Source organism: Citrus clementina, unplaced genomic scaffold (assembly GCF_000493195.1).
Source record: "Citrus clementina cultivar Clemenules unplaced genomic scaffold, Citrus_clementina_v1.0 scaffold_8, whole genome shotgun sequence".
NCBI classification, from domain to species: Eukaryota; Viridiplantae; Streptophyta; class Magnoliopsida; order Sapindales; family Rutaceae; genus Citrus; species Citrus x clementina.
Genome location: NW_006262022.1, coordinates 3,587,373 through 3,612,048, shown reverse-complemented (window position 1 = coordinate 3,612,048; position 24,676 = coordinate 3,587,373). Strand labels below are relative to the sequence as shown.

The 24,676-nt window shown below is 34.8% G+C and overlaps 1 protein-coding gene and 1 pseudogene across 2 annotated transcripts; both read left to right on the top strand.

The window, feature by feature from the left end:
- Nucleotides 1–701: 701 nt before the first annotated feature.
- On the top strand, nucleotides 702–10,485 carry LOC112096154 (annotated as a pseudogene).
- Nucleotides 10,486–20,318: 9,833 nt separating this feature from the next.
- On the top strand, nucleotides 20,319–24,451 carry LOC18034282 (peptidyl-prolyl cis-trans isomerase CYP40). Of its 2 annotated transcripts, none has more exons than XM_006423006.2 (10): nucleotides 20,319–20,716; nucleotides 21,340–21,840; nucleotides 22,050–22,137; nucleotides 22,243–22,295; nucleotides 23,055–23,159; nucleotides 23,363–23,438; nucleotides 23,712–23,749; nucleotides 23,835–23,936; nucleotides 24,012–24,108; nucleotides 24,262–24,451. In XM_006423006.2, the coding sequence occupies exons 1-8, from the start codon at nucleotides 20,546–20,548 to the stop codon at nucleotides 23,886–23,888; spliced, it is 1,086 nt and encodes a 361-aa protein (XP_006423069.1). In that variant the 5' UTR covers nucleotides 20,319–20,545; the 3' UTR covers nucleotides 23,889–23,936; nucleotides 24,012–24,108; nucleotides 24,262–24,451. The 2 variants fall into 2 exon arrangements, with proteins under 2 accessions (XP_006423069.1, XP_006423070.1); XM_006423007.2 differs by having other exon boundaries at nucleotides 24,248–24,451.
- The last annotated feature ends 225 nt before the right edge of the window (nucleotides 24,452–24,676 follow it).

Below are 24,676 nucleotides of genomic sequence, written 5' to 3'. Positions count from 1 at the left end.
AAACCAATGATACTTCTCCTGAAGATCACAAGCACCAAGAGAGTCCGAAAGATTGACATAAAACTTCTCAAGAACAAAATAAACCAAAGACTACTATGCATGTAGTTTGCACCTAGCGCCTTCGCTTTTGTGTGTAACCTATAATATGTCTTGAATGAGTGAAACTCTTCGCTACGCTAACTCTAGGTAGAGGTACAATAAATGACTTCCCTAAAAAGTCAGTAAAGTAGTACTGCTGCAGCAAGAGACATAATCTAAATTTGATATATATATATATATATATAGAGAGAGAGAGAGAGAGAGAGAGAAATTTTTCTATACAATAAAGATTCAAGATGTAGCCATAAGATGCCATCACTATATATCCTAAACCGTTAAACGCAACTAAATGTTTGCATTTAATTACTACCTGATGGTCCAGTTTCATGAAGCTCTTATGTATGATCGGTATCCAAAATGTACTAGTCTTCAAATGAGCTTGTTCCACTTCCCACGTACTGATCTTTAACATGAAATTTTCTTTAAGAGGATCATCCATCCAACTTCACAATGCTTTCAATAATTTATGTTTAGGCTTTGAAGCTTGTGATCGTTTTATGTAAGGCATTTCTTATGTCTATGTCAATAATGTGATATATATCATTGAGGTGAATGGATGATGTCATTAGATGCTTATCAAACCTCCAATTAACCTCAGCGGCATGGCCACTTTCCAGGTTTAACCAATCAAAATGCTTCCACCTCCATCGTATTTGTGTATAAATTAACCTAGCATGGTCCTCAGCAGGTCACCAGAAATACTTTGTGTTCGGTTGCACAAGCATAATTAGCTAATATAGATCACATTCTCTTATAGAATGACGACAGAATAGTTGCATCCCTTCTTCGGTTGCACTTTCATGATTCTTTCGTTAAGGAAACTCTTCTCAAACTTATTCTTTCTTCTTTGCATTATCATCGAGTCCTTTTCAATTTTCATTATTGAGACTCTAAGCACATGTATATTTACATTTATATTGACATTGACAGTAGAGTACGACTCATAAATATACTAAGACTTGAGACTAGCTCAAAAATTTATTTATAATAATAACATTGAAGACAAATCTTTGAAAAGAAAAAAAGAATCTCATGAGGGCTTGAATGCCTTTAACATTATTAAGACGTAAGAGTACCGGCTTACCATAAGGCTAACAAACCCAATAGTAATGAAGTAATGTTATTAACTTATTAGATGCAAATTAAAGTTAGTATTTTATTTTATCATATTAGGTTATACTGTTGGGAAAGGGAATTATTAGATTTTTTTTCTTGGAAAATGATAAAGGAACAAAAGGACGATAATAAAATATTTGTCTCAATGTAAATTTTTTTGAATTTTTTTTATGATTATATGTATATAAATCCTCAAAATAAACTAAAAAATAATTTTTTTTGTCATTCTCTTGTCATGATTTAATTCATTGGGTCTAGTTATGTTGCAGCTATGGTATGGTACAACATTTACTTTTAACCATTAAATCCAACTTATGTAACTATACAACTATAAATTTAACAGTTAAAAGTAATTGTGGTACCATACCACAGTTGCAACATAATTTTATCCTAATTCATTTAGTATTTCTCTTTTTTTCCTTTTGGTCTGAGCTCTGTGTCCAACCATATGGAAGCTCGTTAAAATCCAGTTCGGGAATTGGACCTTTATTCTTACACTTTTGCTGGTACCCATATTTAGAAGAAATTCTAATCATTCATATAACATGGCATGTAATATTAATTAAGTCCCATTTTCATATATATTCAGTATTAATCAATACTTTATGAATATCTTGCTGCGAATAGTATCATCTGTACTTTCCTACTACATATACAAAATTCCACTGAGAAAGCTTGTACATCACAAGATTCTCAACTTCCTTTTTTATTTATTTTTTTTTGGGCGTGTGTCAAATGATACTATGACCCTTAAAGGAAGCATATTCTTATCATTCTCCTAAAAATTTGTCTTTATAGTCCATATTATTTAAAGAGAGTTTAAGCACAAAAAAGAGTCATGACTTAGCACAAACAACATCTAATTCTAAAAGTGTATACTAGAGTGGTGCATATATATATATATATATATATATATATACATATTTTTATTGTCTTATAAAATATTTTACAATACTATAAAATATTTTACAAGTTCGTATGTCTTGTAAAAGTACGTATCCGTATAAAATATGCACTTGAGAATAGTTATTTATATATCAAATTTTTAAGTTCAAATATATTTTTGTCTAGGGTACGCATATAGGGTTGCTATGCCTCAATTCTTCTGGATGACATAGATGATTTCAAGTGGGGGAAAAACGCTTGGCCAAATCGTAATTCAGCTCAAGGATATGAAGTCATTGACAACATAAAAGCAGAAGTTGAAAAAGCTTGCCCATTAACTATTTCTTATGTTGACATTAATTTTGGCTCATGCAACCAAAGAGGCTGTTGTGGTGGTGATTATAGTCTTAGAACTCAAGCCAAAGAACTCTTTCTTCAACTAACTTTCCATTACATATACCTGGTTTAATTTAGTCAGAAGGGCCTTATTGGCCAGTTTGATTAGGGCGTAGAGATGGATTAATTAACAGCTAGTGAGGCTGCAACTACAATTTTGCCATCACCTTTTGAGCCTCTCGATAACATCACTTTTCAAAAAACTCTTCCCTCGAGAGTGTTTTCTCTCTGAATGAGAGAACACTGAATGGAAGCAAATTTTGGATCCTTATGGTCCAGAAAACTGCCCACTAGTTGGGCGTAATTTTCATTTTAATTTTTTCTCTTTCTTTTCTTTTTTCTTCAGAGAGCTTAGTCTTAAATTAGGGCTAAAGGGTAGGTGTGAGTATTTATCGATCATGAGGGTTAGAAAGCTGAAACAGGAGTGAAGAGTTAAGAGCAGGAAAGAAACGAAGCTGGCAAGGTGGTTACATTGCATTAAAGGATTTTACAGCCTCCTTTAAAGAATGGAAACAGACGAATTAATTAAGAAGTGTATGCATACGAGTAAGAAGACAAAATTATCTTTGGGGGTAACATGAAGGAAAAAATGAGCTTAGATTGTGGCAGGTTGCTTGATGGGCAAAATCCTTACTACAAGAAGTATCAGTCATGAAGGTATCCAAACAGCTTTACTACAAGCCTGGAGACCAGTGGGGGTAGTCAAAGTTGAAAGTTTGCGAAACAAAATCTTTATGTTTAAGTTTTCCTTAGAAGAAGATAAACGAAGAGTGTTAGCAAGAGGATCATGGCACTTTGATCGTGCTCTTATTGTACTCCAAGAGCCGAGTGGTATTGGCAATCTCACAGAACAACATTTTTCACATGTTTCATTTTGGGTACAACTGCATAATAAGCCACTGATGTGTATGGATACTAGCACAATCCAGGAAATTGGTGCCAAGATTGGAAAAGTAGAAGACGTGGCAACGGATGCAATCGGGGATTGTTTCGGTGAATATGTGCGGGTCAGAATATCAATAGATATTACCAAGCAACTAAAAAAGATCCTCAAGATTCAGCAAGAAGATGGAGGAAAAATTCCAGTTGGGGTGATTTATAAAAAGCTTCCAGAATATTATTTCTGATGTGGATTCATTGGACATCAATACAGAGAGTGTGCGATGTATAAGGGCCAACTAAAGGAGGAGATGTAGTATGGGGCCTGGTTAAAAGCAGCTTCACTGACGGATCGAATAAGGGGTCAAAGGAATAAAGAAAAAGAAGTAAGGGAGCAAAGAAGAAGAACATCAAAAGAAATTGAGAACTCGAAGGACACAGACACCCACCATCCTCAACACCCAAACCCGGGGGGAGAAGTTGGGGCAGGGTCAACCCAACACCAGGAAGAAGTCAGTAGTTCACATATGGGAGGAAAACACATGGTTGTGGTAGTTGAGGAAACATTAATGTCTCAGGGGCAGAAACTGAGATTGCAGCAAACTGATATAAAAAAACAGCTTGATGCAGCTGATAACAAGGAGAGTTCTAAAAACTCGAGTCAGAGAGTGGGAATTCAAAAGCAGAAGAAAATTTGAAGGGAAAGACTTTAAACAAGCTCTCTCTATTGGGCCAAACATTTCACCAGCCCAATTCCACCAACACAACCCAAATGAGCTCGGATGAAGAAGTTGTGAATAAGGATTTTTCTTCTAAAAAACCAAAGACTAAATAGAGGAGATAGAAAAACCAAGCTCGAACCACAAACAAAAAAGGCAGCAACCAAGGAGACCTTAACAATGACAAGCGGGCTAGCTGCGATACAAGAACGAATAGCCCAAAAAGTAAAAGACCAAAAATGGCAAGTCCAAGCAAATACAAATCGAGCCGAAAGGCAGACAATTCCCCACCAACTAAGCTCAAACTAAGCTGGGGAGTGACAGCCATGGAGGTGGGGGAAAGGTTGGACTCGACAGTACAGGAGATATTGGCGGAGGCTGGTTTTCAGCCCCGCCGGCAACAATGAAAATCATAAGTTGGAATGTCCGGGGTTTGGGGAATACCCGGACGTTCCTAGCTCTAAAAGACATTCTCCGAGAGCACAAGCCTCAAATTCTTTTTGTTTGTGAAACAAAGATGAAGCCTGTGCAGTGACAAATATGGGGAAAATTCTAGGTTTTGAGAACTGCCTTAAGGTGGGAAGAATAAGGATGGGGGGCAGTTTGGCTTTGCTATGGAACGATGAAATTGATGTCATTATTGTATCGCACAGCAACCATCATATAGAAGCTGTTATTTATGGGGTAAAAGGGAATATTTGGAGATGCATTGGAATATACGGTCATCCGAAATCAATGCAAAAACGGTATACCTGGACGTTGCTAAGGAGGCTGGCTGGGAGGCGGTGAAGGACTGCAATTTGGTAGATTTAGGCTGCAAGGGCTACCCCTTTATGTGGTCTAATAAAATATATGGACCCTATTTGATTGAATGAATGCTTGATAGGTTCTTAGGGAGTAAGGATTGGGAGCAAAGCTCTTATAAGCTTACGGTTACAAACCTGAATTCTTGGTGCTCAGACCACAGCCATATTATGTTAGAGATACAAGAAAAGACTCGGTTTAATTAGCACCAAAAGAAGTCCTATCAAAGACTCCACTATGAGGACATGTGGAGTCCATATGAAGAATGCAAAAGAATAGTGAGACGAGAATAGATGGAGTGTAGAAGCTGGGGTGAAGAAGATCCAGTTGAAACCTTCAAGAGGGCTACCAATAATTCAATGGCACAACTGCAGATTTGGAGTAAGAAGGAATTTGATGGCGGGAAGAGAAGCTGAAACGGCTGAAGGAAAAACTTTCAAATTTGAAGTATCAATTTAAACAACATGACAAAGTAAATGAGATTAAAAGCACGGATGGACAGATTGAGAGGCTGCTGTTAGATGAGAAAGTGTATTGGAAGCAGAGATCTCGAGCAAATTGGTTGAAGGAGGGAGACAAAAACATGAAATTTTTTCACTTAAAGGCCTCCTCCAGAAAAAAAATGAAGAATCGAATTAAGGGAATCCTAAATCGGCAAGAAGAATGGATGGAAGATAAAGAAGAGATCGAGAGGGCGTTCGGTGAATATTTCGAAGACCTTTTTGCAACTTTCAGTCCGACAGAAATGCAAATATAGGCTGCCCTTGAAGGATTGAAACCGAATGTGGACTCGAAAATGAACAGCCATCTGGACAAGCTTTTCATAGAGGAAGAAATAGCAACATCACTTTCCCAAATGTGCCCAACAAAAGCTCCGGGACCGGATGGACTGCCAGCAGCCTTCTTTCAAAAGCATTAGGGCTCAGTAAAGCGATGTGTTATCTCTACTTGCCTCTACATTCTAAATGATAGAGGTACAATCTCTCCACTTAATCACATGCACATTGTATTGATTCCGAAAACTCAAAAACCACAGAGGGTAACAGAGTTTAGACCTATAAGCCTGCGTAATGTCATTTATAGGATTATAACCAAAACAATTGCAAATAGACTAAAGCATATCCTCCACCAAGTCATATCCCCAACTCAAAGTGCATTCATTCCCAATCGTTTAATTACTGATAACATCATTGTCGGCTATGAATACTTGCATAAAATTAGACATAGTAAAGGGAAAAAACACGGGCTGGTGGCTTTGAAATTGGACATTAGTAAGGCTTACGATAGAGTGAAGTGGGATTTTTTTAAGCACACAATGCTAAAGTTAGGCTTCTTTAGTAAATGAGTTGACTTAATTATGTATTGTATCACTATGGTTTCTTTTTCTGTTGTTATTAATGGAACAACCACAGGGGTAATTCATCCCCAAAGGGGACTCAGATAAGGGTGCCCTCTATCCCCTTACCTCTTTATTTTGTGCGCTGAGGCTTTCTCAAGCCTCTTAGAGCAGGCAGAACACCAAAAGTTTATCCATGGAATTCGTTTCGGCAAAGATACAAAGATCTCCCACCTCTTATTTGCGGGTCACAACCTTATTTTTACTAGAGCAACAGTGGAGGACTGCAAACACTTAAAAGCCTTATTCGAGTGCTATGGCAAAGCATCCGGACAAATTTTCAATTTTGAAAAATCTTTTATGTTCTTCAGCGGGAGCACTAAGAATGAACAGATTTCAGCCATTAAAGACATCTTTCAGATGTAAGTGGTGTCTCGGCATGAAAAGTACTTAAGGCTACCTTCAATGATATGGAGAAAGCATAAGAGTTTTTTCAAGGAAACCAAGCTCAGAGTGTTGAACAAAATTGGTAGTTGGCAGCATAAGTATTTCTCAAGTGGAGGTAAGGAGGTTTTGATTAAAGTTGTTGCACAAGCAGTCCCATCATACGCTATGAATGTTTTCAAAATTCTCATAGGGTTATGTGAGGATATCCAAAGAGTAGTGGCTAGGTTCTGGTAGGGAACTAAACAAGAGAAGAAGAGCATCCATTGGGTGAGGTGGGAGAAAATAAGCCACGCCAAAGTCAGAGGTATGTTGGGATTTAAAGATCTTTCAAGCTTTAATCAAGCTCTTGTGGCGAAGCAAGGTTGGAGAATTCTTCAGTTTCCAAACTCGCTGGTAGCAAGAGTGTTGAAAGCTATGTATTTTAAACATACAAGCTTTATGGATGCAAATATGGGGTTAAAACCATCATTCATTTGGAGAAGTGTTTTGTGGGGGAGGCAAGTGATTCAAAAAGGGTCTAGGTGGAGAATTGGAGATGGGAAGAATGTGAAGGTGTATAAAAGCATTTGGATTCCCAGACCATCAACCTTTAGACCAATTTCAGCCCCAACGATGATGGCCAACATTACAGTGGCAGAGCTAATTGATAATGAACAAAATTGGAAGGAAAACTTACTTTTGGAACATTTCACAACAGAAGATGTAGCAACTATTTCTCAAATCCAGCTACCGAGAAGGCCAAAGGAAGATCAACTAATATGGCACTACGACAAGAGAGATACCTATTCTGTCAAGAGTGGCTACCAAGTGGCTATGCAAATAAAGTTCCCAGATCACCCAAGTTTCTCCACCTATTTCCAATGGAATATGATTTGAAAGCTTGAAATACCAGAAAAGATAAAAATCTTCTTGTGGAGAGCGGCTCATGACCTACTGCCAACAGCGGAAAATCTATGAAAGCATAAAGTTTTATAGGAACCAACTTGCCAAATATGTCGCTGCAAAATGGAGTCCATTTCGCATGCTTTGCAGGATTGCAAAATGGCAAGGAAGATTTGGAATGGCTCTCAATTGACAGGTGGCTCTCAAAGAGAGCAAAACCAAGATGTAATTGGGTTGCTGCAATCTTTGCCCCAGCAGCAAGCTCAAAGGGACGGAGCTTCAGTGGCTGCTCTTCTGTATGTTATTTGGAATGCAAGAAATAAATGGTTGTTTGAGGGCAAAAAAGAAAATCCAATCAGAGCAGTTGCGTGGGCAGAATCTATGGTAGAATCATTTAAGAGAGTTAAACAACCTGAGAGGACATATGTTGCAAGTCAGAAGGCAGGGGAGCAGAATCAATGGAGCCCCCCACCAAAGGGCTGGGAAAAAATAAATGTGGATGCTGAGAATCAAGTGATAGGCTTAGGGGCGGTGATTAGAAATTCAGAAGGAATTTGCAAAGCTGCTGCTAAGTTTTCTGGGAATGTGGCAATGGCTGAAGCTGCAGCCATGGAGTGGGGCTTACATGTAGCTTTAAGAGTTGGTGTTACTGCTGGATTTTTCGAATCTGACTCGCTGGAAGTAGTTGAACTAGTAAACATGAAGACAAGCAGTATGGTTGAAATCTACTGGTTAATAGCCGAAATTCTGGAAAAAAAGAAGAATTTCTAGAACTTTAAAGCTCAGCACATATCTAGGAACTATAATGGCACAGCTCATGAGTTAGCCAAATTAGCTTTGCAAAAGCAGGAACTTGTAATATGATTGGATGAAATTCCAACAGACATCTTGTACTTGTGCTCAAGTTAATTCTATGAAAGGCATACTTTCTTTTCAAAAAAAAAAAAAAGATAACATCACTTCCAAGTTTTTAGCCAAGGTTCTTGACTTAAAGGATGTTGAAATTGTAGTCCTCTCATGTACGGTTTTGATTATGGCTTTTGTTATTTTACATAATCACTTAAGATACATTATTCTTTCACAACCGTTGGATGAAAATCCAACGGTTGTGAAAATAACATAATTTTATTAATTTATATTTTCATAACCGTTTGATTTTCATCAAACAAATCAAACGGTTGTGAAATAATCATGTATCTTATATGATTATGTAAGATAACAATCTCATTTGATTATATTCTTCAGTTTTTTTTCATTTTAAATATTATTTAAATTAACAGCCATTAAAGGTCTCCTCGAGAAATTAAAGAATGGTGTTTCATTAGCATTAATCCATCTGAATATTTCTCGCAATTGAAAGCAAAAAGGTTCTAGAAGTTTAAGAGGAAGCATAAAAAACACAACAGAAATGATACTTGAATGTTTGATATTATGTACAGGATGTGTTTAGGTTAGATATTAATATAACTAATATCCACTTGAGAGTTCTCAACAATTCAAGAGTGTTTAACAATTAAACCACACTTGTTAAAATTTTTTATTATTATAAAACTTAATAAGGTCCCTATATATGTGTGTCCATAAGGATCAAAATTAAATTTTATCGTAATTCGACCTTTTTCTTAGCAAAATAGATGTGATTCATTGTGAGTTGGTTAAGAATAAATAAATAAATAATAGTTGACCTCTAGTATTCATTGTCACAAATGATCATAAGAAAAGAATATATTAAAGGCCTAGGAGAACTCAAGTGATAGGTAAATCATCTCAAGGCTATCAATACTGTAACTAGGGCGAGCCTATGCTTTTACCTGGGCCAGTCGTGAAAGGTTCCATAGAAAATATGGTCCTAATTGAAATTTAGCATATTTCTTTGAGGGTGGGATATTTCCATCACACTTCTAGAAAATAGTTATAACAAATTCATATTATTTTTAAAAATACAAAGCAATAAAAAGTTCAAACAGTCACTCAACTAAATTCTCCTCATAAGTCATTTTACTCCGATTTTTTTAACCATCGTTAACCATTAATGATGCTTTAAAATAAATTTTATTCACTATTTTACTTTTATAACATAAAATGACCAAACTACCACAAGAACCATGAGCTCTTATATATAATAGTTCACATATTTAATTTTTTTGATTAAATCTCAAAATTGCTTCTTTATTTGAAGTTTTTAAAAATAATGTAAATTTATTGTGATTATTTCATGAAAATAAAGTGGGTTTACAAAAATTATAAGGTAGAAATATCACCATCCTTTCTTTCAAAATCATACTTTTTTGCCCCTCTATTTGTAGGAGCCGCAATTTTTTTCATTTTTGCCCCCTTTAAACCAAAATTCTAGTTCTAGGCCTGCATTGCAAGCTTAAAAATTCATTTCAATGACTTGAAATGTAAAGAAAGCGGCTTGAATGATTTGCGTAGGAATTGGTAACAAACAAAGTCTAGGTGATGTATCAAATATAACTAATTAGCAAAAACCTTTGGCTACCTGGTTCTTTCAACAGGAGCACACACCATAGGTTTTGCTCAATGCATCGCCTTCAAGCACAGATTCTTCAACTACAAGCCAGACCCTCCACCCGATTCTTCTGCGCTGCCGAATTTGCAAGCCACATGTCCAGATTAACCGAGCTGCACCAAACGGCAACATTGCTCCTCTTGACTCCCCAAGTGCATGTGCACGGACTTGACAATGCGTATTACACCAAACCTTGTTAGAAGCACAGGCCTTCTCGAATCCGATCAAGCATTAATGGCCGATCCTAGGACTGCCGCATTGGTTAAGGCTTATAGCACGAACCCATATCTTTTCTCCTATGATTTTGCTGAATCAATGGCGAAGATGAGTAAGATTGGATACTCACCGGGAAAGATGGGCAGATCAGGAAGTCCTGTAGGTCTGTTAACTGAATTGGTGTCTGTAATGAATTAATTAGTCTCTTTGTTGGAACTTCTGTGGTTTAATTAATTATCTAAATTAGGCAGTCAACACAGGAATAATCTGGCCAACTCAGTGCTTTGTGTGCCTAAATACATGCGTGTGTGTATCAAAATGAATATTTAGTGTGATTATATTTGACCACTTGCTTCTCTTATGAATTTTCATCTCATTGAAGCCCCATTAACTTCAAATTATACATATCTACTAAATGAAAAATGATTCTCTTTTGATCTGATCTCTTCTGAGTTTTTGAAGATCTTCTGCCATGTATTTTTTAGTGGTAGTGTATGGATAAAATTTAATTTCTTATATATATTTTTATTTATTAACCACCAATCAGCAATTAAATTGTTTGCTCACGACATAATCAGATCAGGAGAGAATCTTAATCCCTACTAAATTAGGTAACTAATTGATGAAAATTACTACAAATAACTATTGCCATAAAAACGGTTCATATTTAGTGGCTGCCCACTATGTGTGACCAAGTGACCGACCACTAGATATCAAGTGCCAAGAAAATCTTGTACTGCTTAACATTATTTTATGAATTGTTTGGCTTCCACTTTGATTTTGGGATCAAGAAAAGTGTTTAACAAGAGAAAAAGAATAATAAAATAGGGCTGAATTCAAATGCACGTAAATCTATAAAAAGAAGCCGACAGAGAGTGCATGGATTCAAAAAGGAATATGAAAGGAGAGCTGCAGGTTAGATGCCTGAGCAGTGACCCAACCCCCTGTACAAATTAATAAAACTCACCATTGAGATTTCTGTCTCTTTCGTCGATTGAAAAAGCACTTTTATCGCAAAGCCAATCTTTATAGGGATCCCCTATCTTACATGCATGTAAGATAGAGTTTGCCATCTTTATATATATATATATATAATTTGATCTGCCGAAGTTTTATTGGTGTATATAAATCATGAGCTATCATAATCATGCTTGATCATCAGATTTATCACCGTCCTCCTTCTGAAACATATTCTCTGCTTTCTGAATAGATTCTCCACGCTGACTCTCGAGATTTGTTTACTCAATATTTCTTTTTTTTTTACCCATCTAGGCTTTTTAATTTCTTTTTTTAATAATCAATTTTTTGGATTTCAAAATGTGCAAAGCAATTTAATATAATTCCGAAAAATCTTTCAGTTCTATCATTTTAATGAACCCGAAAAATTTTCTGTATCCTTATGTGACTTGTGTCAGGGGGTATATAGGTGAATTATGTAAAAGCAAGAGCTATCCTTTTCTCGGACTCCTATACAAAATTCTACACAGCCAACGCTTTGGTAGGCTTAATCATTAAGATAGCGTCTAATGAAAGTTTCCAACTTTTCATAATTCGAAAATATATATATAGCACAAAAATAATAACAATGGCGAGTTTAAAAATTAAGAAGAGATTTTTATTTTTCAATTTTGGGAAGTAATTTGAAAAGTTCTTCTCCTTGCAAATGTGTACAGGTTCTACATATCATTTTGAAGTCAGACAATTTTAAATACAATTTTGAGGTAAGATAATATTATCTCGCTAATGACATAATGTTAAATTACAGTCAATAGTATTATCAAGTCTCAAATTTACATTAGAAAATATAAATGTTTACGTTGATTATACGTTAACAATGATAAACCGCAAATAATTATATAAATATGTTTGTACGAATTGAGTTAACAACTTATATTGCATTCGGTGATTGATTGAAAAGTAAAAATAGTTAGTAAAAATATTATTCGGGTCATGTGATCCTTTTATCTAAACAGCTTCTTTACGATAAGTAAGCTGCTAACTTAGTTTGCATAAGGGTATTTGTATTATTAATCTAATTTAAATATAATCTTTTATAGAACGGAACATATTGTAATCAAAAGTTTTAATCTTTTATTTTATTTTATTAAAAAAAAGGACTTCTGTTCGAATTATAAAAACACATATTTTATACACTTCACAAGAAACATTTGTGGCAAATTCTATGAATACAACTAGCCATCACTACGGGCCAGCATGGCATTATAGTGGGACAGAATGAAAAAGAAAGGAGAAGGAAGGAAAAAAAAAAGATGGACCGATTGGCTCACTATTTGAACATAATTGGCAACTTTTTGGACATCTTTTAAATGTAACTTTTTTGACCTTTCATAAAAAAGCAAACTTATCCTGTGCCCATAATTAACTAAACAATTTTTAAAAAACGAATGAAGGCACTTTGAGCTCCTTCATTCGGTGCCAAAAATAAACAATAATAATAATAAATAAATAATCAGAAAAGAAAAGAGGTACAAAAGTGAAGATAAAGATCGAAAATGTTATTTTAGGGCTTTCTTCATAATGAGTAAGAGCACTAAGAGCACACTTTCCTCTAACCTTTTTGGAAGTGTTTTGGACTTGGAGTGTGATTCAAAGTGTTTTTGACATTATTGAAGTGTTATTATATCATTTGTTTGATACTCTTTGGCATTATAATTTGTTTTTTTGAAAAAAAATTAAAAATACTTTTATAAAACACCCATTAGGCCCTTCATCTAAAATGTTCATGCAAGATTGCTCCCATTTTTTTTCTCGTGAAATCTGAAAGCTGAATACATTTTCAGATCATGCGACTCAACTCTAATATAAATTTTAGTTAGCCACTTAATTATAAATAACCAAAATAATTAATAAAAAGCTTTATTTCAAACTTTAACATATTTGTTCATAAAAGTATCACTATTCATGCAGAATCTCTTGGCTCAATACCTAAAAGTGGAAGTGAAAAAATTGTGATTTTTTTTAATTAAAATTTCAGGTACACTCAACATGTGATTCAATTTTTTGCCAAAGCAAAGAGACTGCACCTCCCAACGAACCCAGTCCAGTCCATTTGGCTTTTCCCATTTCAAAACATTTTCTCATAATAATTTCCTTTCAGTACCAGAAGCAATTCTCCCAACAGAGGAAACCCATTTTCTCCATTGGAACAAGACTTTCCCTTCAAGTTTTCCCCTCACTTTCTTTTCTTTTCTTTTCTTTACAACCCAAATAAAAAGAAAAGCAAACGAAAAAAAGAAAAAAAAAATCCCACATTGCTTATCTTTCTCATTTCCATCACCTTTTATGTACCAATAATAATTTGATTTTTCATGCTTTTCCCACAACAAATATCAAAATTGTTTATAAAAGTTACACAAGAACGGAAAAAAAAAAACATAAAACCTCGCAGAAACCCTGATAAATTTATGTGAGTATGTCGATGCCAGTGATTGGGCAGCAGCCACCGCCGGCGGTGGAGGGGACCCAGCAAGCGTACACGGCCCATTCGGGTCACGGGTCGGTCGGGCCGGTGATAGCGGTTCTTGCGGTGATCACCATCTTGGGGGTGATAGCCGGAATGATAGGGAGGCTGTGTACGGGTCGTCGGATCATGGGTAGCGGGCAGTACGATTTTGAAGGGTGGGTTGAGAGGAAGTGCTCTTCTTGTCTTGATGGTAGTATCGACCCGGCTCCACATCGCACCACCCGACCCGATATCCCCGTTGAAGAACCCGTAGTAGTAGTGGAGGAAGCTCAACCTCAACCTCAAGCTCAACCTCAACCTCAACAACAAGAAGAAATTAAAGAAGAGGAACAAGTACAAGAGCCAGTTCATCAAGAGAATAGACAAGCAAAAAAAAATGAATCTTGAATCTTGATTTTGAGCCTATTCATCATTTGTGGGTAGTTTTTTTTTTTTTAAAGTTAATTTCTTAATTTCATTTTTCTTGTGGGGTATTATTATTTTATGTGATTTTATGAGGGCATGTAAATTTCCTTTTTTTTTTTATAAATCTTATAAAAATTAATGCTTCAAGTTTATGTTTATGGCAAAAAGAATAAAAGAAAATGGCCGAGTACGGATGAGGATTCGACAACTTTAATTGGGTAGGTTAATTACTGTGTTATTGGTGGCATAGGATACTCTTGTTATGAGGAGGGAACGTGAAAGTTTGCAGATTTTGCATTTATAAATGCATCATAACATTCCTTGTTGGGGCATAAGAGACACTAGGGTTTTAGTCATTAATAAATTAATGAACATTTCGGAGAATGAATTGATGTTGCCAAGAATTAAGAATATTGTTTAGGAAAAAAAAAAAAAAGAGAGCCTCTTTTTGGCCAATTTTTTTTTTTTAATAACTATATATTCTCCTTATTCATCAGTGAATGTGTTTTATTTTGCTCTTTATTAACCTAAAAACTTTTCTCGGTTTAACCAATTAAGAGCTTGTAAGTTTCTTCCTCCTTATCCAAGAGTGAAGAATAGATATTCTCGAATATTTGTAAAGATTAAAATCTGGACAGAATTTTATTAGTATTGATGTAAGTTGGTATCAGTAATAGTCTGATTTGTAAATATCAGTTATAATCTCATACAATATGAGTTATAGTTTGAGCAGTAATTCCATAAAAAAAAAAGAAAAAAAGTAGCTTGCAAGTTTCAGTAGAAGAGTTGAGAAATTCAAAAGCTAAGCCAACAATGCATCACGTACATATTTGTTTATAAAAGCAAAAGTGCAGAGAGGCTTAATAATGGAAAAGAGACGTGTAAAAAGTTGGGCTCTCTCGCAAATTTGTCTCGCTTCCCACCTCTTCTTTTCTCTCCCAAGAATCAAGAAAATGCCAGAAACCATAGCTTTTACAAAACCAGCATTAACATTTTTTCATATACCCCAAAAGCTAAAATGTTATTCCACATACGTTTGATATGCTAGAAAAATCGTTTGACTTAGAAGTTAATTTAAGTTAGCGGGTTTGAGTTTAATAAATATGAAAGATTAATTTTAACTTACCCCCTCACATGAGACGTCAATGTTCTTATTTAAAGTATAATGAATCTATAAATGTAGTGAGACGTCGAGCCATGAATATAGATTAAAGATAAAGTTTGCACTTTTGTACACACAGTGATGCAGCACAAGACTCTTTTTTCTATATTAACATGATAGAGAAACTATTTAACGGATTTAGGTGATTCCAGACGCGTTTGAGGCAGCTACACAGCCACGATGCAGCTGCCACAAACGCACTCTACAATTCTGTTTGAGACTGAGATACTGTATTTTTTAAGTTGTAGCCGCTATGAAAAAAAAAACTATAATTATAAAAAAATATTAATAATATATAGTAAATATATTAATACTGTAATTTAAAAAATTATAACTTTCTAACATCAATCTCAAACGCATTCTACCTCTTCTAATATATATAATTTGAGACCTCAAATAAATAATTTAGAAGGTATATAGGACAAAAACACACTCGTTAGACTACTGGAAATTAAAAGGTCGTATGTATAAGATGATGCCTGGTGAATTGGTGATGTATGTGATGAATTTAAATAATAGAGAAAGGGAGAAATCTGATTGTGTTTTGAGAATCATGTGTTGCAAGCAGCTTTTGTCTGAGACACCATTTATTTTCACCTCAACTCAAAAGTAAAAGGCTGATGACTCCAGTAGTCTAGCTCTCTGTGTAGTGTGTAACTGTGTACTGTGTTGTCTTCTTTTATTAGTGAATTTTTTATCTCTTTCACTTTCAAATCTTCGATTCTGCTGTCAGTCAACTTTTTAGTACCCGCTTTTGCTCGAGTGGAATTTAATTATGTAATTTTTTCTTCAACGAAATTGAGGGCACTAATTTAAGTTTTTGTATAAGGGTAATTTCCCCTTTGTGCTGTGCTCAAATCCATCTGGTTCTGTTTTGCTTGGGTTTTGTAAGCCCATTTGTAACTGTTTATCAAGTAGTAATTTGATTTTACGACAGATGTGAATTAGAATTCATAACACCTCAGTCAGTCAAATTTTTTGGGATATAAATTTGGAATCATGAAAGCCGATAGTTTCATTCCTTCTATAAGTTTTTTTTTCTTTAATTTAATAGTTTTCAAAGAAGCCCATATCATTTCATTTTGTGCATAAAAGTTTGGCTCCATTTATTTCAATTATTAAAAATTGAAAAAAAGAGATAATATTTGATTATTTTTTGTCACTTATCTTTAGACCATCCGTGGTGTGTTCATGTTTTACTTAATCTTTTGCCCTCTCATTAGTTGGAAGTAAATAAATTTATGGACACCACTCATGTTTAACAACAACAAATGGCCCAACTCAAAATGTGTCTTGGGCTAAGTCTAGACTTGATCGAGAGGCATGATAAATGGACATGAAAAAATGCCGGTAACTTGTGGCTTCTTGTAATCAATGAATCTTTTCAATTTTGTGAATCAATGAATCTTTTCAATTTTGTGTGAGTCTTGGTTTTATAAGGGTCCGGTTACGGTGTAACTGAGGTACCGTGCCATAATTACATCCAGCTGTTGGATCTACTTAAACGAGTGGGGTTTATTGAGATCCAACGGCTGAATGCAACTATGGCACGGTACTACAGTTGCACCACAATTTTTCTCGTTTTATAATTAAACCACAGCCTTTCATAAATTGACTTTGTTTTCTTTTTCTTTTTTTTTTCTTTTTTTAAGTAGAGGGATGACAATTTCATCCATTGACTTTAACGTCACATAATCACAAATTTTTAGTTAAATTTCAATTTATTATTTTTTTAATGTTGTGATAGTGTAGAATTGGAGTCTATGTAAGATAGATTATACATTATTTTAGGAAGAAAATAAACCTCATGTCACTTTCCATACAAAAATAAATGACTAATCAATCAACAATTGCTATATATGAGTGGAAATTTAAGTGCTCCACTTGGGAGTTGCGATTATCGTCGCTATGCACGAGTCAGCTTTTAGTAGACACCCTTTTTATATTCAAAATTTGTCTCTTTTATTTGTTGCAAGTTGCTTTAATATTGACAATTTGGAGTGTATTTTCTATGCTACTCAAGTGGACTTTTCCATTAAAGGTGCCGAGTTATTATTTGATTCTGAGTTTTATGCCAACATTTTATTTATTTATTTTTGCAATATAATAGTTAATAATAATATTTAATCACATCTCTACGTACTATCAATACTTATCTCGTTTGATGGTGTAACTAACAATGCTATAATGGTGTCTATATCTAAAAATATTATTGGGGAATTTGTGCTTTTGTTATATGAGAGAGGACCCATTTCATTTTTATGTCACATGCTCGTGATAATAACTGGTGAAGGTTGAAGCATAGTTTATACCGTAGCGTTAGCTTAAATTTAGGGAAATAACGGCCATACTTGCATCACAAGGAAGCAAGTTGTGATCACTCTTATTCAAGATACGGCAAATTCTTCGAGTGATGGAACTTTTGTGATCATCAAGCTCCGAATAGGCCATCTCTTTTTAAGCATGATGTATGTATGTATGCATGTTTGTTTGTTTTTGTGTGTGTATTATTTTCAGGTGCGAACACTCTCGTTTTTTTAACACGAATATGCTGTTAAATTATAATTTTATTAAATTATATATTTAACCGTCTGTCGACGAAAAAAAAATAAGAGCGCCCGCATTTTAAAAAAATACACTCACATACAATTTTTTTTCTTTACATATCCAAAATCTTGTGTTACATATATCCCGACCCGAACCATGTGGTGCAGCATAAATTACAAAAAATTTGAGACGTGATGGAAAGCAATTAAATTATAGGGACAATAGTATCATACTGTGGCTACAGCCATTCGATAGCATCACACGGTTCTGTCGATGAAATTTGAAAAATGATCCATTTTTTCAAACTTTCACTAGTACAATTGGTACCATAGATATGGGCAGTGGCTCTCTTTTTCTCCGAATCTTACCCGAAAGTTGATGAGACACACAAGACATGACCGTTGATTGATCACTGCAAAGACATTTTTTCCTTCTCTTCTTTGTATGCACGTGATGATAACTTATGGTACAAATAAATCCCACGACCGACGTGCGTACCAATATTTTAATTTCAGAGAAGAAAAATATTAAACATCAATCAACTTTCCCCGTTGTCATTTTTGCATATTCATGAAAGATTCATTTTCAGTGTACTCATAATGAATTATTGAATATTGATTACCGAAGGCCAAGACCCTTTTTGAGTTTTGATAGAGGATGGGTTAGAAATAGGCAAGAGGTTATATCATTTAATGGTGTAATGTTGTTAATAATGCCGTAATTTGTGAAGGTTCTAAGAAGAGCTATGAGCTTTGCACGCGAGGGATAATAATAATAATAATAATAAGATGGATTAAATACTATTGTTTGAGTGAGTCCTCACACAAAATGGAGGGGATTCTTTGTGTTGATTCCCATGACAAACCAAATCAGTTTTCGAAAGGAAAATTAAAAAAAAAAAAAAGATAAGATGTATATAGAATTAATTTTTGTCGATTTAAGTAATATCAAATGTTGATTTTTTATTTTTTTATTTAAATGATACGAAAAAAAATGAATACGAAAAAAAAAATCTGGTGTCTTAAACCATGTTTTAGAAGATTTTAGGAGTCTTTAATTAAATACTTCTTAATAGAAATAGGTGACTCATCTCACTAGATAAAACTATTTAGGAAACACTCAATCACTCAAGTTAACTAAATAATTAATCACAAAGTTACCTCTCACGATATGAAGAACGTAGTTCATGAATTAAACTTTAACAGTTAAACTATTGTGTATATAATTACCATGGAGGATGAAATCTTACTCTATAAACAGGTCAAAGAAGAAGAAGAATCACTCGCTAACCCTTAAGGTGGTGTTTAGTTGGAAGAAGAGAATGAAGGAAAAGAAAGTAATTTAAATTCTCTTTTTATTTCTATTATTTGGTTTGACAAAATATATAAGAATTTAATATCCATCATAATGTAGAATTTGAATTCCACACCAAGTAATGAAGAATTTAAATTTCTCTTATGTTAGAAACTAAATTTTTCAAAATTACCCTTCAACTTTTTAACTTGTTTAATGTCATTAATAATTATTATTTATAATTTTATTTTATTGATTTAATAACATAAATGGACCTCCACTGGAAAGTCGCCAAACTTTGCCAGACTACTGCCGGATCACAGCCGAACTTTCGTCGGAAAGTCGTCGGACCTACGTCGGAAAGTTGCTGGACCTCGCCGCCAGCCACCAGACCACCATTTTATTTTTTATAAATATATTTTTTTATTACTAATATAAATAATTTAATATTTAAGGTAAATGATAAATTTATCTAAAGAAAAAAATTATAATTCATTTCCTTATTAAATTTTATATCAAACTAAATAACAAAATTTAATTTCACTACTCTTCTCTCTTCCTCTTCATTCCACTCTTTTCCTCTCCTCCCTTTTTTTCAAACCAAACGTGGCCCAAAGGTTTCTTTGAAGAAAAATATTGACCCACATAATTAGTTTATTAATAAATAACGTATAGCTTCGCCCTAATTTTCAATTATAGCATATTGAATCATTTTTAAGGTTTGTTTGTCATCTCAGGCTGACTTCTCAGCATTACTCGAATTTCTTAATAATGGATAATAAAATTTAAATTTTTTTTTTTTTTAACACGTCAAAAACTATTCGCAAAAAAGAAAATTTCAAACAACAAGGACACGATCTCTGTTTGTAAGCATGTGCTTTTTACAAATATAAACGACAGCTCCATGAATATTCTAGATGACTTTTATTATTAATGGTTGTTGGGTTTCCTATTAATATTATCCACTTCCAAACGGTTACCATCAAATCGATTCTTCTGGATACAGTCCAAAATCTGTAAAAAGAACTAAAATTTGGGACCTGAATCGAAATATTTAAATATACAGGGACCGCTAAGAGAAATTATAGAATTACATAAAACCCCACACAAACCCCGAAAGATTTTAGATAGAAAAAACACCCAGGAACAAAACGAAACAACAGCAGCAGCAGCAGCAGCAGCAGCACAAGACAAAACAAGCAAGAACCAAACCTCAAAGGGCCCCCACCCCCATCTCTCCGCCCTCTGCTCTTTGTTTCAAACTATAAATAACAAGCGGTGTTAGGGTTTGTTTCTTGTTTCCTCCAGAAACAAACAGAGAGCTCTAACAATCTTCAAAGAGAAGATGGCTAGACCAAGGTGTTTTTTGGACATAAGCATTGGAGTGGAGCTTGAAGGAAGGATTATTGTGGAGCTTTACAACGACGTGATTCCCAAGACTGCTGAGAATTTCAGGGCTCTTTGTACTGGTGAGAAGGGCATTGGGCCTAATACTGGTGTCCCTCTTCATTACAAGGTGAGTTGTTTATGTGAATGTGTCTGTTTCTGTTTTAAAAGTTGACCTTTTCATTATTTGTTGTGGGACAAAGGTTGGTTCTTTGTTATAATCTTATGATTTTGGCACGCATTTTGAAGGGTGTTTGTGTTTTTGAAGTTGTGTTGGTTATGTAAATGATGGGTTCCAGTTGTTGATGATAAAGTGACGCTAATGATCTTGAATTTTGATGAAGGGGACAAATTGTGGGATATTAGTGTACTTTAGAAGTATGGGAGGAGATAATATTAGAAGGGCATTGCTGGTTGTTGAATGTCTCGTGTATGTAGTTTGATGGTTGGTTGACCTTTTTGATTGTGAGTTGTTTTCCAAATTTTTAGGCAATATGTGGATTACTGACTTTGTTTGAAGCATGTTTGATCTCTTCATCGAAGATTTATCATCTATTCGAGAGTGCAAAGACTCCCTAAGCGGTGATAAATTTTGATATAAGATTGTTTCAAGTATCAATTTGATAGAATATGCTGCCGGCTAGTTGTTTGCACTGTAGGTTTACCATTTACTTTGGTGTGGGGGGCCGTGATTACCCGGCATCTTTTATCTAATGCTGCTTTTTTAGTCTAATTAGGTTTATGTTGTTTCAGGGAGTTCGCTTTCATCGTGTCATCAAAGGGTTTATGATACAAGGAGGAGATATTTCTGCTGGAGATGGGACTGGTGGAGAATCAATCTATGGATTGAAGTTTGAGGATGAGAATTTTGAGTTGAAACATGAAAGAAAAGGAATGCTGTCTATGGCTAATGCTGGTCCCAATACAAACGGGTCTCAATTCTTCATCACCACAACTCGTACATCTCACCTAGATGGGAAACATGTTGTGTTTGGGAGGGTAACTAAGGGAATGGGAGTTGTTCGTTCAATAGAACATGTCATGACTGGTGACAATGATTGCCCCATTGCTGATGTTGCCATCACAGATTGCGGAGAGATTCCTGAGGGGGCTGATGATGGGATATCTAATTTTTTCAACGATGGTGATTCATATCCTGATTGGCCAGCTGACCTTGATCAGACACCTGATGAACTTTCTTGGTGGATGAATGCTGTTGATTCTATTAAGGTTTTTGGAAACGAACATTACAAGGTAATAGTATCGTGATGGTTTCAATTTTATTTGGTATATTAAATAGTACTTCGGCGAAGATGAAGTTCTAGAAGTCGGGAGGAAATTAACATTACCGTCTTTTTCAGTGTCTTAGTAGTTCTCATGTTTATCTATCACTCTTCAATTACTCTTTTTACAAATTTTTCCTACAATAAAAGTTTTAATTCCACACTGATGATTATGTGCAGAAACAAGACTATAAGATGGCACTTAGGAAGTACCGGAAGGCCTTACGCTATCTGGATATCTGCTGGGAAAAAGAAGGGATTGATGAAGGTTAGTTATCTCTTCACTGCAACTATGGTATTTTACAACGTTTTCCAAATTTTATGGAGCCTCTGATACCTGATTATACTTAATCTATTCCCTCTGATTCTGCAGGGAAGAGTTCATCTTTAAGAAAGACAAAGTCACAGATCTTCACAAATAGTTCTGTAAGTTTTTCATGCTTTTTGATGTTTGATCAATGAGTGCTCTATATGTAAATATTTTTCCTCATAGCTCTTTGACTAAAATGATCATCACTTTTCCTTATGTGCATATATACTTGCATGTACGTACTTGCGAACATATTTTTCTTGTACAAACACATTTACTTGTACATATTTGTGGGCATAAATATGTAGGTTTATGTAATAAAGTTTGAACAGAATATCATAAAGCTGCAGCATCCATGAAAATGATTAGTCATGATAAGTATTCACCCGTACTTTTGCACTAGTTTGACTCATTTTCAAAGTAACATGATCTATTGAAACCAGAGTTTTTCCGATAGAGGTTTTTTCTCTTTAAATTCCCCTGTCAATTGTGACTTTGTGGACCTTCTTATGACAGGTTTCTGGTAATTCCTAGTATGTGCACAATTCTACCAGTGCATACCATGTAAAAATATGGGGAAAAAAATTTATGTGGAACATTTTTCTTTGAATTTTTTTTTAATCAGTGTTAAAGAGAGAGGGGGGGGGGGGGGTTTATGTTACAAATAGACTTGTAGTCTTCAAAAGCTAATGCCGATCAAGTTTAGCTCATGCACGTGTTTGTATTTCTGATCACTAAAACCTCTAGTGGGGGCTTATTCCTTCCATCTTTGTCGGCAGCATGTTTATTTATTTCTTTTCCTAAGCCTGTGTACTATTATTATTCTTTCCTTGGATTATTTTCCTTTGATAATTGGTGCTTTCTATTTGCTGTAGGCTTGTAAACTGAAATTGGGTGATCTGAAAGGCGCATTGTTGGATACTGAGTTTGCAATGCGTGATGGAGATGACAATGTGAAAGCTTTGTTTCGCCAAGGTCAGGTTAGTATCATTCTTTTGTAAGGAATCTAACAACTGGGAGTTGACCGAATCAAGCTTTGTTTCTCTGCTTCATCTGACAAAAGTTTCGGTGCTATAATTTCTTTAAATTTTGGATAGTTTACTCGTGTTTGGAAAGTTGTAATTGCATTTTGGGTCCCCTGAGGTAGTTTCTAATCTTAATGATTGTTCTTTTTATCTATTAGGCATACATGGCCCTTAATGATGTTGATGCTGCAGTTGAAAGCTTTGAGAAGGCACTAAAATTGGAGCCAAATGATGGTACGTGAGTAATTTTGACTGAGCCACTGCCACAAAATTAATGATGGAATGGCATCCCTTGTTAGAACTTTTTGCTCTGGCTTTTACTTCAATGCTTGGAAAATAGGGGAATAATATGTCACAAAAGATGTATCTGTAGTCGACTCAGTTGTTCATTTCTGTTAATTTGAAGAGTCTAACACAAGCATTAATGGTCTAGCCAAGTCAGTGTTTACACAGAAACAGCCGTTAGAATCAGTTATGGGTAGCTAACTTGTTATTTGGTGCATTCAGGTGGTATAAAGAAGGAACTTGCTGTTGCTAAGAAGAAGGTTAGTAGATGAAACTGAATTTGTAATTTATGTAGCAATAATTAGTTATGTTTAACTGGGTTTTAAATTGTAAAACTTGTCACAGATTCATGAAAGACGTGAGCAGGAGAAAAAGCAATATCGCAAGATGTTTCAATAGCACTTCTGTAGTCAACTGGTGGCTAAATAATCTTTTGAAAGTTATTAGGTAAATAATCTTTTGAAAGTTATTATTATTCTCTTGATGTCTGGAATGACTATGTAATCTGGTTTTGGAATGCAGGCTGCTGATACCATATGATGGTTAGATAACAACTGGTTCAGGCTTTTTTTTCCCCCAAATTGTTAGAAGCTCTGATAATCTGGAGGGGATGTCTTAGGTATTAATTAACATTCAACCTCTACTTTTACTCACGACTTTGTAAAGATCTTATGTGTGGTACTATGTTCGGTGTGCATACAAATGTGGCAAACTATGATTGCTGAGATTTAAGTATAACATCATTGCTTACTTCGCAGGATTTAATTTGCAGGTTTGTTTTACAGCAGAGGCATCTTTACAGCATATTCAACTGTACAAATTTTGAGGCTTGAACCAATTCTTAATAGAATTTTCATACAAGTTTCTTAAGGAATGTAACTCCAGTAGCATAGTACTGCTGAAACTGATGAATTTTCTCTGCCCATGACATTTTAATCAGATCCTGTTTTGTTCCATTTGAAGTATAATTTGTACAATTTTCTCTGTTCCATGACATTTAGACTACCTTTTATGATGAAGCAATCTCATGAACTGCACTTCAGATTGCCACCGGTTTGTTTTTATTAATCTGGGTTGAAATTTTTCTCAATTTAGGCGCAATTTAGGATTAAGATGCGGCAACTTTGCTTTGAATTCATAATTACTGTGAAACTGGATCACTAGTTAAGAACAATGTGGATAGAATC